Source organism: Trichomycterus rosablanca, chromosome 12 (assembly GCF_030014385.1).
Source record: "Trichomycterus rosablanca isolate fTriRos1 chromosome 12, fTriRos1.hap1, whole genome shotgun sequence".
NCBI lineage: Eukaryota > Metazoa > Chordata > Actinopteri > Siluriformes > Trichomycteridae > Trichomycterus > Trichomycterus rosablanca.
In genome coordinates this window covers 39,781,613-39,801,612 of record NC_085999.1, presented here as the reverse complement: position 1 = coordinate 39,801,612, position 20,000 = coordinate 39,781,613, and the positions used below count along the sequence as shown (strand labels likewise).

The 20,000-nt window shown below is 43.8% G+C and overlaps 1 protein-coding gene across 2 annotated transcripts in view; it reads right to left on the bottom strand.

Moving 5' to 3' along the window:
- LOC134324568 (receptor tyrosine-protein kinase erbB-4-like) overlaps nt 1–20,000 on the bottom strand; it is a 278,349-nt gene that overhangs the window by 129,341 nt on the left and 129,008 nt on the right. Inside the window, exons 1-2 of one of the 2 annotated variants that reach the window (XM_063006453.1) lie at nt 4,596–4,710; nt 3,998–4,091 (exon numbers count right to left, since the gene is read on the bottom strand). The exons of the other annotated variant lie outside the window; for it this stretch is intronic. Coding sequence (XP_062862523.1) covers nt 3,998–4,082 — 85 coding nt within the window. The 5' untranslated portion in view covers nt 4,083–4,091; nt 4,596–4,710. Of the gene's footprint in view, nt 1–3,997; nt 4,092–4,595; nt 4,711–20,000 lie in introns of those variants that run through there. 2 annotated transcript variants of the gene reach the window in all.

Sequence of the window (20,000 nt, the reverse complement as noted above, 5' to 3'; positions counted from 1 at the left end):
CCCAACAGTGAGTCTCAGATCTGCTTGGTGGTGGTGGGGCTTGAACTGGCAACCTTCTGATTACTAGTCCAGCACCTTAACCACTGAGATATATTTACATTTTCAGCATTTAGCGGACGCTGTTATCCAAAGTGACTTACAGTACTGTGAGAGTATACAGTCTGAGTTATCAGACTTAATAAATCAATTTAATTCTGGTAAACGTGACACAACTCAGTAAATCGAACCCATGTGTGCGAGGCTGCAGTAACAGAGCCTGTGCCACTCCTGTCCTCCATCAATACCACCCACATAGGGGCGCTTGGGTGGCGCACTGGTAAGAAGAACACAGGTGCTGAGTTCCAATCCCAGAGTTCCAATCTCAGATCCCAATAGTGCCAATCTGGTAGATGTGACCGCATCAGCCTTCCTCGATCGGGGGTGAGGGTGGCACCAATGACGGGAGGGATAAATGCCAATTCTAATGGGCACACGGGCATCAAAACCGGATCTCAGAGCGACAAAAGGTCAACTGTTCTTACAAAACCCGTCCTGATGGGTCAGTGCTGTTACCAGAGCGTATGTTCTGGCTCATTGGTATATTCTATATACCCATTACATACCCTCTTTTAGAAAGTCATGCCAACCAAACCAAACCAATCAACAGAAATGCGGATAAACGGCTGTAATCGTAACGAGGGTTGCCAGTTCCCGCACTCCCCCTTTCAAACGTCGAGTTCATCCTGCAGGCCCTCACCCACAAAGCAAACCTGACAAGTAATTAAACACAGCCACTTCCACCCATCATGCCGTTTTGAGCATTCGTAGACGTGTGCCATCTGCAGCATCAGCTGGCGCTGCCTGGCAGGCTCTGCCAGCGCAGGAGAATAAACCCAGCACTCTTACGCTCCGCCGCACTGCTGTCAAAACAGCCTGCGGCGTTCGAGAGAGAGAGACGGGAACGAACCGACGACAGGCTCGCCGTAAATCAGACAACGCCAGCCAGCGCTCAGACTGGCAACCAGTGCCACGCTCTCTGTTGTTTTCAGGATTATAGAAGTACAACACGTCGCTGTAAATAAGTGAGGTGGGCTCATGACTGCCCTGGCACAAATTCTCTGTAATAAAAGGTCCCGGGTGAAGGAGCGGGCACCACCCGGCTGAGTCTGTGAGGAGATTAGAACCACACTTAATGTGGCAGCCGGTACGGCATCACCACTGCCAGATCCAAGCCTGGCATCAGCTGTCCATATTTAGGCGTCCCGGATGCCCGTCCTGACACGAGCCTCCTATTTCTATCCGGGCTTGGGACCTGCACTGAGAGTGAGCGCACTGACAAGTGCACCTTACAATGGCTAGGACATTAAGCACTAACGTCTGTGCAGACGCCCGACTGGCCGATAGCACCGCTGAGATTCGAACCCTGGATCCCCAGATCTCAGCTGTAGTGGGCGTACTTTTACCGCTGTGCCAACCGAGCATCCCAAAGCAAATCATAATATAATAAGACAATTTAATCTCAAAGCTTAGCACATTATTAAACGTACGCTACCAATTAGCTAAAATGCTAAAATGCTAGGTCAAAGCTAAATAAACAACTGCTCCACAGAGGACTTCCGTCACCCGGTCTCGGGTATCGATAAAGCTAAATTAAAAAGCTATTTAGCACAGCGAAACCCGACGCTTCCTTTGTGTGTTTACAACGTGAGAATCAGTCTATGCTAACAATATCGCTGCAGCTTTCAGATTTCGGACCGCAAATCCAAACCACAACGTCTGAACCAGACCTGGTCAGCAGTTCTGTAAACTCAACGTACTCAAGATTTGGTTTATCTGGCACGACATGTCCTTTATAGGGTGCAGGATGGTGCCCTCTGGTGGCCAGACTTTGAAGTACAGCGGTACCTTGTAACTCAACATCTCTGAATCTGATCTGAATCTGCATCAGTGTGGAATAAGCGTCAGATCCAGGGTTACAGCTCCACATGTATCTGTGTTTATCTGGATTCTCCTCCATGTTTCACTTTTAAACTTGTGTTACAGCTCCAGCTTCTGAGAAATGGTGAGAATCAGAATCAGCTTCTCCCAGAGTCTAAAACGCTTCTGGTTGAGAATAAAGCTTAACGTGGTTTAATGTAGTAAAAGAAGGAGACAGGAGCACTAAACTTCTCTTCATTATTACTGCTCATAAGTTCCTCCACTAATCACATTCCTCACTCACTGTTTTACTACAGTAAGTCACGCTAAGCTTTGCGCAGAAGAGGTTTTGTCACTTCTCGTGTGAATGCGCCGGTGCTGAAGGGAATACGGTATTCCAACATCGAGCATCTCCACCATTAAGAAGCGTCAGGAAACAATAAAGAAGTAAAACTAAAGTGCAGCTTTTATTGTATTTTTATTAGGGCTGTCAAACGATTAAAATTTTTAATCGCGATTAATCTCAGAATTTCATATAGTTAATCGCGATTAATCGCATTTAAAAAAAATCTGTGTAAATGTTATAGAAAACAAGGATTTTTAAGTGAAATGTTACAATTAAAATGGTGAACACATTTTATGCTAAATGTACTGATGTTAAAAACTGCTGGGACAAGAGAAAACTGTAAGGGAGTTTTATTCACTCACATACTAGGCAGTAATACTATCCAGCAGAGACCCTCGACTTCGTATAAATGTCAGATTGTAGGTTAAAATTTCTCCATCAGCAAACATTGTGAGTGTGTTTTGACCCTTTGGGGCTTCCATAGTGCATGGAATAGCATGCTTGGCTAACGGTATGACTCTAGCTGTTTGCTATTCGGTACCGTAACAGATAAAGTAATAAAGTGTTTTGCTCCCGACAACTTGTGAATATAGCGTGTATTTATTTCTTTATTAAGCGAGTGCATCACTACCACGCTCGGTTACATTATGTTAACAAACCGCAAATGAACCAAACGGTGGCAAGTCCGACGTTAAAACGTTAGTGCACGGTCAAGTCTCAACATGAACTACGGATGACTCGCAGGGCCAAATAGAATTTGAGTTAACGGCACTATTTTTTTTTGCGTTAACTTCGACAGCCCTAATTTTTATTGATGTGTAACTGTTAGTAATTGTATTTCAGTGTGTTTATATTATATTTGTGTTATTTTCAGTGTTTAAGTGTCAAAAACAACCTCATTATTTTACATGAGACTAAAATATCTGCAGCTCCACGGGACCATGGACGCATTAACAGGTTCTCCAAACATCCTTATGGGGAAAAATACCTCGAAACTCAACGTCTTTAAAACTCCCAGAACTGACTGACGTCCAGTTACAAGGTACCGCTGTAATAAGTCTCATCCAGTCTGAATAATTCAGAGCGTTCTCTTTCAAGCGTCCTCTGATTTATTATCTTAAAATAATATTATTATTAATTTGGTGTCGTAACAAGAACAGAAAGAAGAAATAAAGCTGATCAGAGTAAGAGTCTCTGTTCTCTCTCAACCTTCATGAAGACGATAAACTCATCACACCCCTCACCGTGTCTGGTGCTGCTCTTAAGTCTCCTGTTTTTCTTCCCTTTATTAAAATCATAACAGAAAATAGAACAATAATAAGAAGAAGCTTATCTTGAAGGCAGCAGCCGTGTGAAAACAAACGACCTTGTTAAAACGCTGCACCTCGACCCCTTATTAAATTAGAACATGAGAATAAAGACCGGCCGTTTCTCTACAGGACCGAGGAGCGAATGCTAATGCAACAGCGGCGGCGGCGGTCAGGTGTTCGGCCTCCCAGTTTTCAATAAGCGTTAGCATGCATTAGCGCGCGGGAGGTATCGTAGAGCTCGCTTACTGGTAATAAACAGTTATTGCACCCTCGAGGCTTCCGCGCTAATATTGCAGAGCAACCGACGGGATCCAGGCTCACGGGGAAGGAACGGGGGCGGCAAGGGGGGCGGCGAGGGGGGTCTAATATTAGACACGGGCAACAATTTAAACACTCCGGTAAAGGCCACCGATCACAGTAAAACAGACGTGAAAGAAAAACATACAGAGACACGCAGGAGCGCCGGATATAAGAGCCGCCGACACCACGACTGGAAGTTCAATCAGGTTCTGGTTCAGGAAGATTTGCATAATCAGAGCCTAAAATAAAAAATAAAAAAAAGCACTTTTAGTTATTTATGTTGTTTATTTATTCATTTATATTTATTTATTTATATTTTTTGTTTATATTTATTTATTTTTATTTATTTATTTATTTATTTTTATTTATTTGTTTTATTTATTTATTTGTTTGTATTCATTTTTTTTATATTTTTTTATTTATTTATATTTATTTATTCATTTATATTTTTATTTTATTTATTCATTCATTCATTCATTTATTTGTTTTTGCTTATTTAGACACAATCAGACCAGGATTCCAATTAATGCTGCTGGTGCCAAAACCCAGAAAACTTTGGTCCTTTTCCACCACACAGTCGGAGGTTCTGGGCCAGAAAAACTGGAGCCATTCTGATTCCATAATCTTACTGGTCTGGAACCAACAAACCTGTGATGCAAACGGCTGATGTTTTGTAGGGGTTTAGAGGTTCAGCGATTAAAATACTAGACTAGTTATCATAAGGTTGCCGGTTCAAGCCTCACCAAGGTTCACTAGTTCTCAGAAATCTGGAGCAGCTCTGGTACCAGAACTTCATTGGTGGAAAAGACGTCACATTGAGGAAACCCTTGGACGGTTGTGCCACCAGGGATCACCAATGATATCCTTGGCTTAATGAGTGTACTAGACACAAGCTAGCAGACCCATCAGATCAACTACTGCTGATTAGAAGACGTTTTCTTTCCTCTACAGCCTGACACGCCCACGGATGTTCTCACGGTTCCTACTGAAGAACCGGCTGTTCTTTGGTTCCACCTGGGAATGTTCACGGTTCGGAAAATGTGCAGAACTGTTAAAAAAAAAACGTTCAGTTAGGAGATCAGGAGACTCTGTGCGTGATACGGATCTCCACATGAACTTGCTTGGTGCAGGTGAAAAGAAGCGGTCACAAGTGGAATGGGGCGTGTGTTAGTTACGACCCTCCTCGATCAGGATCAGGGTTCGAAGGGAATATGATCAGGTAATCAGCACCGTATTAATGATTAGGGTTTTGTACTGGGATGGACAACAAGCTCAGGGGTCCACAAGCTTTAGACCAAACAGCTTTATTCGTACAACACACGCTAGGGTTTTTGGCACGTCCGGCCTTACAGAGAATGGAAGTTTCTCTCAGTTCTGAGTTCTGCTGAGCCACGCTGGAATTCTACCATATCCTCCGCCAGGTAAAAAAAGGATACAGAAGCTAAAACCACCACTAAACCTCACAAAGTAAACACTCGCCCGACTCAAACGCTATAAGAAGCAGCTATTCCAATCCATGACCACCCGTGAGAGCCGACGCTCGATCGGATTTCAGAGGAAACGGGATAAAAGCGACGCCCCGTCGTCCGATCTCAGTCCAGCGCGCCGGCAGCGGGCACCACTCGGGGATGTCAAAGTGGCACCGACGGCTTTATTTCCAGCTCTTTATTCTCCAGCTCGAGTCTGAGGCCGATTTTCTTTCTTTCTTTTTAAGGTTCTGGTTTCAGACACGACGGATCGCGGCGGTGATTCACAGATCTGAATCTTTATTCCATTTAATTAATGAGAGGATTAGACGCCCGGGGTTATGAGATGAGAGAGGAAGTGATGCCAGCACGTGCTTCAGAGACGGAGAAGAGATTCTGATACTCGGCAGGTGGTGGAGACATTAATCACCTCATTAACCGGTGAGAGATCTTCTCGGCAGAAATCCTCACAGGATTCGGAGTTTTGGAGTCCGGATTAAATAAAGAAACTGAACGTAAACGTGTTCAGGTCGCCGCACTGATGAATCATCAGCGGTCGGCGGAAGAATCAAACGTAATAATTACGGCACAAAGTCCTGCACCGAATCCTCGTCTACGACCGTCGGTGTGCTGCACAGACACCAAAAAAGTCGATATGGACCCGTCTATTATTGCACACGTGTCAGAGGGTGTGTACGACCCTCCTCGGTCTGGATCAGGGTCGGGAGCAGTAGTTAGGAAACACAACCAGGTAATCGGCACCGTATTAAAGACGGCGGTTTTGGACTGGCATGGACAACCAGCTCAGGTGTCCACATGCTTTACATCAAATAGTGCAGCTTTATTCGTACAACACGCTCTGATTAAATACGCCCTTGAGGTTTTCGGCTGAGCCTCAAAGACCACACCCACATGCGGAATCGTCGCTCTCAAACCGGTGAGACGAGATCCTGTACCAGCACCAGAACTGTGTTGGTGGAAAAGAGGAAACGCTTGGATGGTTGGGTTGTGCCACCAGGGGTCACCAATGAGGCGAGTCTGAATTAAATAAAGAAACTGAACGTAAACAGTCGTGTTCAGGTTCCTGCACTGACGAATCATCAAACGCATTAATTATGGCACAAATCGTAAACAGGTGAACACAAATCACAAAAAAGCAGCGCTGAAGTCACATGATCGGATGCTCACGGATGTCGGAGTGATAAAACAGATAAAACAAACGGAACGTTCGCCGTCCGTCCTGCACCGAATCCTTCTCTACGCTGCACAGACACCAGAAAAGTAAATTCTGGACGGTCACACCCACCCTATGGACCCGTCTAGTGCGGGTGAAAAGAAGTGGTCATCATTGCACACATGTCAGAGTGTGTTAGTTACGACCCTCCTCGGCCCAGATCAGGGTCCATAAAAGTAGTGAAGAAACACAACCAGGTAATCGGCACCATTAAACATTACAGACGGCGGTTTTGGACTGGGATGGACAACTAGCTCAGGGGTTCACATGCTTTACACCAGATAGTGCAGCTTTATTCGTACAACACGCTCTGATTAAATACGCCCTTGAGGTTTTCGGCATGTCCGACCTTAAGAGACGGTCTTAGTTCCTGCTGAGCCTCAAAGACAGAAGAACTGAGCACCTTCCATCATGCCGTTTATTTTGTGTCGTCTCACTTCTGACACCAGTTACTAGAGTGACCACACCCACATACGGAACCGTCGCTCTCAAACCGGTGAGACGAGATCCGGTAGCAGCACCAGAACTGTGTTGGTGGAAAAGAGGAAGCGCTTGGACGATCGTGCCACCAGGGGTCACCAATGACACGAGAGTCCGGATTAAATCAAACTAAACATTCTGTACCTAACCGTGAGTTCTATTCAGCTTTTACTGTATTTGAGCAAGAAGGGTCTGGGTTCGATTCCTGGTCCTTTTATGTGTGGAGTTTGCATGTTCTCCCTGTCTGGGTTTCATCTGGATGCTCCGGTTTCCTCACACAGTCCAAAAACATTCAGTCAGTTTACTTAAAGCTAATAGAAATTCAAAGGTCTTGGCAAGAGTGAAACTGGATCAGTGGAAGCATATAATGGAAATTAGGGGTCAAGAGTGAAGGTCAGACATTGTACAGCAGCCCTTGGGCCAAGAGGGTTAGGGGCCTTGCTTAAGGGCCCAACCACAGGCCCTGCAAGCCCTAGACCAGATTTTACCGACGGCACCATGAATAGATGTTCAGGATTCAAACTCACAACCTTTTGATCACACTAGGCTACCACTGTTCCATCAGGCTTGATCATCTGACAGCTTGATGACCAAACCTAAACCCCAGACAGACGCCTGGACATCTGGAATGAATAGTGGCAACGTAAAGTCCAGTCCAGGTCCAGGGCTAAAGCTCGTTCCTTCCTCATGAAGTAAAGTTCCATTTTGAAGACTCATTTGCCATTCAGGATGAACTGGAACACTGACCGGGCTGGGACTGGGTCATCGTCCAGACTTATCGCCAACATCAGAACCCAATTCTCATGTGGATAAATGGGAGTGAATCCCCGTATGGATTCTGTACTCTTGGTAACGGGAATAGGGCAGTTGTAGCTTAGTGGTTAAGGTACTAGACTAGTAATCGAAAGGTCGCTGGTTCAAGCCCCACCACTGCCATAAACGAATATGATTTGTAACACGCACGCTGAACCGTGATCGTCTGGTGTCCAGATACTTTTGCTCACGTGGAGAATAATAATAAAGCAGAATAATCCAGGACGTCTCGTCTCTCCTCCGGGGACGCGAGGGCGTCACGATGCACCGGATCTTCATCACTCCAGACTTCCACAAACTGGAGTAGTACTTAAAGCCTAATGTGATTTAAAATATACGCCGGCGCGTGTGAATTATGACGGGATTTCAGTCTGGTGAAGAGGATCATTTTTCTTTCGGGTTCCAGACGAGGAGGAACGCCCGGAGTGGCACGCGGCGGGGAAAAAAAGCCGCTGATTCGATTCCGCCGTCAGCTGTGCCGCTTTAATCAAGGAAATCGCTCCCGGCAATCTCTCTGCTCACCTCCGCCGCTCCTTCATGCAAACAAACCGAGTGGGTAAGCATCGGCGCATCATCAGGGTCGTTACTCTGGCACGCGCTCGGCGGGGTTGACCCGTGCACCCGGCTAGCATCGAATCATTCCTGCCATTATTCATCGTACCTGTTTATACCTGTTTTACCACTGTCTCATCCTGGTCAGGGTCACAGTGGGGCTGATTCATTAGACAAAAGGCAGGAAACACCCCGGACAGGTTGCCAGTTCATCACAGACCACACACACACACACACACGACTGCATGTGACAGGGAGAGAACATGCAAACTACACACAGAAAGGATCTGCACCACTCAGCTGGGAATCGAACCCATGACCTTCTTGCTGTGATGTGATGTTATTAATTCCTCGTTAGTAAAAGGAAAACATTGATGATTACAAAACTGTGACAGTATACAATCTAAGCAATTGAGAGTTAAGGGCCTTCCTCAGGGGCCCAACAGTGGCAACCTGGCAGTGGTGGGGCTTGAACCAGCGACCTTTCGATTACTAGTCCAGCACCTTAACCGCAATAGTCAGAATCGTCTAAATGTCAGATTTTACTCCCAAAAACACCCAAAACAGAGATCACCAAAAATCCACTTCGCTATTAATTAGAACCTGATGAAGCAGGGTGTGTCTGTCCACAGTCGAGCCAGCTTTACACTGTCAAGAGTTCACAAGCTGCCGTGCAAAGAAAAAGCTTCTCCAAAATACTCTGAAGTCTGGGTTATGCTGATGTAGTAGACATTTAGTAGAAAAAGCATCTTGTTTCCACCTACAAGCTTCTGAGCCTGGGGCGACATCAAGCTCGCTTGACTGTGGACAGTGTCACGTGGGTTCCAGCAGCTTCTGATTCAGGGTGGAACCGTTCGTGTTAGTTTTTTATGGACCCAGATACTTAATTATCGTCAAATATAATCGAACGAATAAATAGAGGTTAAGGTGCTGGACTAGTAATCAGAAGGTCGCTGGTTCAAGCCCTATCACTGCCAGGTTCCTGCTGTTGGGCCCCTGAGCAAGGCCCTTAACCCTCAATTGCTCAGACTGTGTACTGTCACTGTACTGTAAGTCACATTGGATTAAAGTGTCTGCTAAATGCTGACACAACATGTTCTCCCTTTTTCTCCCAGTTTAGTCGTAGCCAGTTCCTCTTCCTCTGCTGGAGACCTCGATGGAGGATATATTCTCCTGACACGCCCTCCCTCCGACGAGTGAGCGCTCCACCAACCGCTTCTTATCCCCCCGTACTTCGGTGGATCGGTGCGTGAGGTCGGTCTCGCTCAGGGAGAGTCACGCGAATCTCCACGTTCCTCCACTTCTGTACAGGCGCCTCGGGCTACTAACCAGGGTCCTTACACAGCGTCCAAGACCCCGCCCACTTTTTAGTCCCGTCTTTTCCCACACAGCAGACTAGTGGCCAATTGTGCCCACTAGGAGGTGTCCAGACGACCGGTAGCAGAGCTGAGATTCGAGCTCAGAACTACTCACTCACTTTTTTATCCGCTTATCCAATCAGGGTCACGGGGGGTGCTGGAGCCTATCTCAGCTTTTCAATGGGCGCAAGGCACACAGCAACACCCTGGGCACACACACACACACACACACACACATTCACCTATAGAGCAATTCAGTGTCTCCAATTAACCTGACTGCATGTTTTTGGACTGTGGGAGGAAACCGGAGCTCCCGGAGGAAACCCACACAGACCCACACAGAAAGGACCCGGAACGCCCCGCCTGGGGATCGAACCCAGGATCTTCTTGCTGTGATGCGACAGTGCTACCCACCGAGCCACCGTGCCGCCCCAAACTCAGAGTTAATTAAATGATATTTTGTTTGACTGGGTTTGTGGAAGAACTTTTCCTACACTAGTCGAACGTTAGGACGACCCCTCCGTCTACCCTCCGTCTACCCTCCGTCTACCCTCCGTCTACCCTCCGCTCCATTTCAGAAGAAGTTTTACTCAGTAAAACAAAACCTGCGGACGTTTATTCACCTTGACGGGAGAGAAGAGCACATCGGTCCCACGTCTAATCTAAAGATAATGTCAGAACCTTTTCTTCTGCCCTGCACCAGAAATCCGGCGTACACACGCTCACGCTCCTCAGATACGTTCTACGCTTATAAACCAGGTCGTTTTATAAACCCGGAGCTAAACACAGAGCGTTCCAGCCTCGGTACGGCTGATTTTCATGCTTTCTTACAAGAGAACGAGAAAATACAACCACAAAACTGTAAAACTGTAAAACTGAAGTGTACGAGACTGTCAGGACCTCCTGCATCTCAGCTGAGCTGTAACCAGAGACGGTAAATAATAATCAAATCAAATAATATTAACGTTTATCCACTGATCTGCTCTGTTTGATTCTAATCATTTAATAATTTTTATAGTCTAAATCACTGAATTTGCGTATTTTTGGATCAAATACTAACACACGGCACTTGACACAACCGCTTCTTTTCACCTGCACCGGGTAAGTTCATACGGAGATCCGTATCATGCACAGACAGTCATGCAGCACCATCAGTCAGCCAGCAGAGGTCATAACTGCAGCATCTAATGATAATGATAAACTGAAGTGGTCGTTCCTCTGTTCCTCTGTCCTCTGATCCCACAGGCTCACCAGATTACCCACAATGCCCTCTATCACCATGTGCCCACATGTGGATGGCACTCACAGCCTTCAGCTGCTTTATGAGAGGCTACGCTGGAACAAACACTGACCACATCTCATGGTTGATTACCCATAATCCCCTCTCAGCATCTCCTCAATTCCATATGAGGAACATCTCAGGGCTAAATCCACCGCTTTGGGCCCCAAGGGGATCTGAGGGCAGAAACGATGGCTTCTAAATACAATCTATACAAACCAAATACAGTCCATGCAACTGACGGCTGAGGGCCTTGCTCAAGGGCCCAACAGTGCAATGAGACCAGGGTAAGACTCGAACCTGTGACTCTTCCAGTACCAATAGCTCTATATTTTATTACACAGTGGTAAAACAACACACTGTACTGAAAGAGTCTCAGGTTTGAGTTTCATCATGGTCTGGTTGCATTGTTGGGCCCCTGGGCAAGGCCCTCAGTATTAGGAAAAGCTGGATAAAAGCGTTTCCTAAATATTCTGAATGTTTGGTGCAGTTTTGAAAGCCTGAACTAAAACGTTGTTGCACCTTGTTGGTAAAAAAGCATGAATATTAAATGCAGCATCATTTTGCACATGGATTTTGTTCTCGTATCATCAAATCTACAGGCGTCCACGTACATCTGGCTGTACGTTGTACAAGCAGTGAACCATACAGTCAATGCAACCGAGGGCTGAGGGCCTTGCTCAAGGGCCAAACAGTGCACTGAGAACCGGTGACTTTCAATAATTTCCTTCGGGATAAATAAAGTATCTATCTATCTTTCCAGTTACTCTTCCAGTACAATGTGTTAAACTACCACTGCAAATACAGCGGGTTGTTATAGTTTATATAGTATGTACAGTATATATTTCCAAAAAAGTTGGGACGCTTTTTCTTATATAAGAAGAATCTGTGAACGTGTTTCAACATTACAACGTGTTAGTAAATAAGCACGAATATTTAATGCACTATTATTTTGTGCATGTGTATTTTCAGTGTTTTCTGACTATAACTGACTGAACTGCTGTATACTCTCGTGGGCTGGGGGGGGGGGGGGGGGGGGGCTTGGACTGGGAGTAGTAGATCACTGTATCAAGTTCTTTATCAGCAAATCTCCAGGCGTCCACATACATTTGACTGTAAGTTGGACATGCAGTGAAAATATTCACCACTTGGTTATAGGTGTGAAACAGCGGTGCAGGAGGAGGTTAGAAACGATTTCACATCATCTACATCTCTGTACGGTACCACGCCAACGGCAGTGCCGACGCCCTCCCTCGCCCACCACCACCCTCTTTAACAAAAGTCCCGACCTCACATCCACACAAAACTGCTCCGATCAAAAGCGCAGCACAAGGGCGAGCGAGCGTTCCTGCTGACGCCTCACTTTCCTCATCACGGCCCACGGAGGGCGCAAAATCATTTTCGGGTGCGAGTGTGGTCATAAATCCCTGTCTGGAATTAATGGGAGGGGGGTGAAAAAAATAAATAGTTCATATTTCACACACACACACAACCCTAGAAAATATATAAATAAATAAATAAATAAATAAATAAATAAATAAATAAATAAATAAATAAATTGTTCATATTTCACACACACAACCATACAAATATCTACATAAATAAATAAATAAATAAATAAATAAATAAATAAATAAATAAAGAAATTGTTCATATTTCACACACACAACCATACAAAATATCTACAAAAACAAATAAATAATTAAATAAATATTTTATATTTCACACACACAACCATACAAAATATCTACATAAATAAATAAATAATGAAAAATAAATAAAAAATAAATGAATAAATAAATAAATAAATAAAATGTACAAAAGCGAGATCTATAAACTTGTTGGTCAGAGGAATTCCACTAACCTGCACAAAAGCCTTAACTTCAACTTTAATTCACAACATTGGAATGAACTAGAACTCTGATTGGCCTTCACCTCCAACATCACTTACTGACCTGATATACGCTCTACTGACTTGATGGGAAAAGGAAATCCCCACAGACACACTTCTAAATATCACTGAATAGCTGTCGGAACACCAAACAGACGCCAACGGTTTTAACAAGCTCATGGTCATGATTCAGTCCCAGCACAAAGATGTATAGATCTCCTACACAAAAGCATCTAGTGCTGGTGCCACCGTCGCCAGTGCCATCAGGTACCAAGTTTGAGTTCCAGTGCTTCAGTAACAGCACTTTAAGTTCCAGTACCAAATATTTAGTCCCAGTATGAGTAAAGCTTCATCACCAGCACCTAATAAAGCAGCCGAACGGACGAACAGAGGCAACCTTCCAGTACCTGAACCACTGACCCTCTGCTGCCCACATCAACCACAATCAGAAAACACCTCCCCCCCCCGAAGTCCTGTTATGAATCTTAATCTCATCCACGAACACTAACAATCAATTACGATCGCCCGCTCGGCTCCCCCTGCCCCCCAGCTCCTCCCGGCCCCCGGTTTCTCCCGGCTCCTGGTTCCTCCTGCCCCCCAGCTCCTCCCGGCCCCCGGTTCCTCCTGCCCCTTGTTCCTCCCGGCCTTCGGTTCCTCCTGCCCCTTGTTCCTCCCGGCCTTCGGTTCCTCCCGGCCCCTGGTTCTTCCCAGTGCCCGTTTCCTCCTGCCCCCCGGCTCCTCCCGGGCCCTAGTTCCTCCTGGCCCCCCCGGCTCCTCCCGGCCCCCTGTTCCTCCCAGCCCCTGGTTCCTCCTGCCCTCCAGCTCCTCCCGGCCCCCGGTTCCTCCCGGCCCCCTGGTTCCTCCCGCCCATGGTTCCTCCCGGCCCCTGGCTCCTTCTTCCTCCTTTGTTTCTCGGGAGCTTCCTGTGGGACTCGCTCCTCATCAGAAGGGGAGTAGATACAGGAGGGAAAGAGAAAAGGATGCCGGCTGCCGCGGTGACAAGGTGAAGGCCGCCGGCGCGGGGGGCGGTCGCACGGCGGAGGACGCGGCGGTGAAATAAACGCTCTTTTGTGGTCTGTTTGCTGAGGACGCTTTCAATAGTGGCAGGAAAATGAGGTTACAAGCTCTCGGGTGCGAGCGCCAGCCTCCGAGAGCGGCGGCTGAAGAAATCGATTCAGGTGTTCACGCCTGGCACTGTCAACTCGAATTACGTCCGCTTATAACGTGAAAGCCTCCCGTACGCCCTCGCCGCGCCTCCTTTCCTCTCCGCGGAGGTAACCACGCACGATTAGCTTTTTTATAACACCGGCGTTACGTGACGCGCTCGTCTGGGTGTCGCCCCGGGCGAGGACCTAACAGGTGAGACGGGAGGCGGCAATCCATCACCGTGCAGCGTTCGCCGCTCCCTTCGGTTTGCCGTTCATCCATCTTCCTCACGCGCAGGCCGCGGCGCCCAGGAGGACGCCAGCCATCCCTCTTTCACCTCTCAGGCGCCGCACTTTCCTCCTCCGCTTTCTCAAAACGCCGTCGTTTCCGACTCCTCCGTCTCATTTCTTACGCTCCCGTCACGCGTCAGCTCCCGATTTATTACTCCAACTCTCCACTCCACTTCCTCCATCAAACTAACCACGCCCGGGTCTCGCCGAGGACCGTTCATCACGCCTGGGTACTGGGGGGTGATGTGACTTTAAAATTTATTCAGACGTGTTTTATTATTATTATTATTTATTTTCTTTATTGTAAGGTGAACATCCAAAATCTTCTGCGGTGTGATGGTAATAAAATATAAAGCTGTATAAAAAATAAATCAGTGAGAACTGGACGTGTTTAAATGCTTCTGGTTTATTTTATTTTGCTCTATAAGGTTTTAAAATGCTCGAGATCCTACAATAATAATTCCAGTAAATGAAGCGGCGTGATGAAAACATCGTCCTGTGGTGTGACGTCACGTGTTGCCGTGGTGTGACATCATGTCTTGTGGTGTGCCTCCTGTCTCACATATTAAGACCGATGTTGCTGCATATCTGAGCGCTTATTAGATGTGAGGGCCCCGTCGTGGGGGCCCGACGGAGTGCAGCGCAGGTGTCTTAATAAAAAGGCGACAGCATTCGTCCCTCTGCACCGCATCTGTCGCTGCATGACAGGAAACGAACCCACAACCACAGCGGAACATTAGCGCCCGTCCACGCCTCGACATGCCCGCCTCCACCGCTCCAGGTTCCGCCGCGGCCGCGTTTAATTCACACGTACCCGTCACGGCCCGATCGATTATAATTGGTTTTAGCGCTAAGCAGACGACTGTAAATACCGCCGGCGCTGACATTTACGGAGACGCGGTGGAGGACGGACGCGCGGCGGGATGATCCGAGCAAAAAATACATTTCAGTTCCATTATAACACGTCTAAACTACAGATTAATAACAACGTGGCCACGCCCGGTCACAGCATTAATGCTAATGTACACCGGTGCTAGTTTCCACTCTTCTGCTCTGTGTCTGTGGGAATTTGTGTCTGTTAAGTGCATGCTGGAAGCAAAGGCCAAGAAGCTCCTCAGTGCAGCCGAACCTTCAACTTTCAAATAAACAATGTGAAAATAATTATTTATTTATTGTGTTTATATCATAGACGGAAATGTTAACATTCCCTGCTTTCTTACTTCTTTAATAATAATTCTAATTTTAATCATTCTAAATTCTTTATTAAAAATCTGGTAGAATAACTAGTAAATAAGAAAAATACATAAATACGTAAATTAATAAATAGGCTAATAAATATATAATAATAATGAATAATAGTAATGAATTTGTAAAAATTTATTAATATAAACACATCAATAAATAATTAAATAAATAAATGCATTTACAAAGAAATCATCTTTAATTACAAAGCTTTTTATTGTATTTTTTGTTGTTATTTATTGATTTAATTATTTATTTACTGATTTTTAAATAAAAATACCTAGTTTTATGGATTAAATAAGAAATTAATAAATTAAATACATCTTCATTAAATCCTTTTTTATTTACAATATGATAGAATAATTTGAAAATTTGTAATAAATATGTAAAAAATAATTGATGTCTTTAATTATAAAGCTTTTTATTATTTATTAATTTATTTACCTATTTTAAATTTAAATACCTATTTTTATGGGTTAAATAATAAATTAATTCTAATTGTAATAATTCTAAATCTTTATTAAATGCTTTTTTAATTAAAAATATGGTACAATAATTTGTAAATAAATAAATAAATACATTAATGAACATATAAAATATGAAATAAACTAATAAATACATAATAATTAATAATAGTAATAAATATGTAATTTTAATTTATATAAATACATCAATAAATAAATAAATAAATAAATAAATAAATACATTTACAAATAAATCATCTTTAATTACAAAGTTAATATATACATATTAATTTTATTTATTTTATATAATATATTTATATTATATATTTTAGATTTTTATTTATTTATTTAATTTATCTCCTTATTTTAATTATAAATAGCTATTTTTATGAATTAAATATTAAATAATTTTTATCATTTCTTTAACCCTGATTAGGGTTCCAGTTATTCTATACCTATTTTAAAACACTGAGCACAAGGCAGGAACCCAACACACCTACTGGCAAATCAGCTAAATCAACTAAATCTCTCGTTCATTCTAAAGGAGTTGGGGCCACGACTTTGTGGAGTCCACTAGAGTGCCTGTGTCCGAGATCATTTGCTAGTCTGCGACTCTCCCTGGCCAGTATCATTGTGCCCGAGGTTGCCAGAGTGCAGTTACTCCCTCTGCTGGCTGATTTAGGTGCTGCACAAAGACGGGGGATAATGGAGATCAGTGCGTGACTCTCCGTATGAACCCGCCCGGTGCAGGTGAAAAGAAGCGGTCGGTCGGTGCTGCACACGTGTCGGAGGGGGCGTGTGTTAGTCACGACCCTCCTCGGTCAGGAGTGGAGGTCTGCAGCAGTGAATCGGGAATTGGATATGACTAAATGGGGAGGAAGTGAATTACCGTGAGAAGTTTGTATAAATCGGTCACACCTGAGTGACCACAGACGGATAAACAGGCACCGGCGCATCAGCAGTGAGCGGTGAAGTTCGGGTGAGGAGGTGGATACGACAGCGTCTCTCAGCTGAAGTTCAGCGCTGCCGTATGACAGTCCGTGTCAAACACTCGGCTGGTTTGATCCGCTCGCGCTCGAGCGGACGAGCACCTGCGCATTATTCTGAATAATAAAGCTCTGCCGCGGAACGCCCACCCTACCCCCCCCCCCCCCCCCGCCCCCCTGCCGCGCCTCATGCATTTTAATGATCACGCCGAGCGGTGAGAGGATGAAGTGGTGAGGTGAAGAGCCCGCGGACCTCAGGAAATTATGTCTTCATCTCCAAATACGATCAAACTACAGTTTAAAACCACACGTACGCCTCAAATTACACATTATATAACCCGAACGAGTCTGGGTCAAAGGTCACGGCGGTCATACTCGCCCTATTTAACAATACCAAAGGCTCCTGCAGTTAAGAGTCATTACCACTGCATCAGGGACTTGAACCCACAACCTTTCAGTCCAATAAATCGACCAATAAATCACCACAGACCACAAATTCTGCAAAAAATTATTACTTTAATAAAAATAAATAAACAAACAAATAAATAAATAAATAAAATCAGATTAGAGCCAAAAACAATATATAGAATAATAAAATAAAAAGTACACAATAAAATAGTATTAAAAATTAAATAAAGAAAATATAAATAAAGAAAAACAAAATAAGAAAAATTGCCAATAACTCCCCCTTGTGGAGAAACTCTAGCCTGCTAAATTTATAACGTTATGTGCTTCCTCCTCTGGGTCCTTCAGTCTACTAGAAATGGCAGTAGGTGTGTTGGCTGCTGTAAATTTCCTGTAGGTGTACATAAGTAAATTAATAAAAGTGTGTGTGTGTGTGTGCGTGTGTGTGCTGCCCTAAAAGAAATGAGCACGCTCCTCAGGGGTCCTGCCTCGTGCCCAGCATTTTCAATTAGGTTTCAGAATAACTGTGGTAAAGAGATCATTATTATTATTATTATCATTATTTGTGTTATTATTAGTATTATTAGTAGTATTATTCTTATTATTAAATATTAAATATGTATAATTATTATTATTATCATTATTTGTGTTATTATTAGTATTATTATTAAATATTAAATATATTTTATTACTATTATTATTATTATTATTATTGTTGTTGTTGTTATTACATATTTATTACTATTATTAATTATTACATATTTATTATGTTTTTTTATTTATTTACATATTTATCCATGTATTAATTTATTTATTTAGTTTTTTAGCTATTTACTAGTTATACTACCAGATTTTTAATAAGAAACAGATTTAATAAAGATTAAAATAATAAGAAGAAAGAAGGGAAATGTCACACTTTCTATCTATGATATGAACAGATTAAATAAAGAATTATTTCTATATTATTTATATCTGATAGTGAAGATTTGGCTGCAGTGAGGAGCTTCTTGGTCTCTCGACATCCTTAAGATTTTTCTATTAGCAGCAACTCTTACAATCAATAAACATGATTCTCCTCTCACAGAGACGCGTGTAGTACAAAATAAATCTGGATTAAACTTAACGCCCTTTTTATTTATTTATTTATTTATTTATTTTATAGGAATCTAAGCAGCTCTGGTTTCTGCTCTGCTGTTCTGGGTAACGTATCGATTATAAAACATGAATAAAGAACCAGAGAGCGAGCACCATACTGGACTAGTAAGCAGAAGGTTGTCACAGTTGGGCCCTTGAGCAAGGCCCTCAACCCTCATTGCTTAGACTGTATACTGTCACAGTACTGTAAGCTGCTTTGGATAAAAGTGTCTGCTCAATGCTGAAAATGTAAGATTTAGGGACTGTGGTATCTCAGTGGTTAGGGTACTGGACTAGTAATCATGAGGTTGCCGGTTCAAACTCCACCACTGTCAGGTTGCTGCTGTTGGGCCCCTGAGCAAGGCCCTTAACCCTCAATTGCTTGAAATGTATTCACTGATAACTGGAAGATGCTTTGGATAAAAGCGTCTGCTCAATGCCACAAATCCAATAAATCTAAAAACTTACCTCTAAATTTAGAGCAGCCAACACACCTACTGGCATTTCTAATGGACTGTTAGACACGGATGAAGAAGCAAATAATGGAATCATCACTGAATCACCACTGAATCACCACTGAATCACCACTGAATCATTACTGAATCATTACTGAATCATTACTGAATCACCACTGAATCACCACTGAATCACCACTGAATCATTACTGAATCATTACTGAATCATTACTGAATCATTACTGAATCACCACTGAATCACCACTGAATCATTACTGAATCACCCTTAAATCACGACATTGTAAGGACATGCAGAACATGCAAAACTCCACACAGAAACCACCCGGACCGCTCCACCTGAAAATCAAATTCAGGACCTTCTTGCCGTGAGGGGACGGTGCTACCCACCGAGCCAACGTGCCGCCCAAAAGAGTAGAAACAGGAGGAAGGAGAGACGATGATTCCGGAGAGGAGGAATGAGGAAATAAAGGAAAATAAACTGCTGTTCAGTAAAACTAAGGCGTGTTGGTTATCTTAATAAGCTGTCCGAGTGATAACGTCCCATAATTTATGGAAATTGTTACGGGTAAACACAAACGCCACATTGGTTTATGCAGAATTATAAAAAGCACATGAAATAAAATCCTGATCCACACGCATGAGATTTCATTCTCAGAGCAATAAATTACACTAACACGATACAAACACAATTAATATATTTATAAACGTCTCACGTGATGTACGAGCTCGGCCTTTACCACACACACACACACACACACACATACACACACATACACATACACACACACACACACACACACACACACATACATGCATACACACACACACACACACACACGTACACACATACTCACACACACACACACACACACACACACGTACACACATACTCACACACACACACACACACACACACACACACACACGTACAC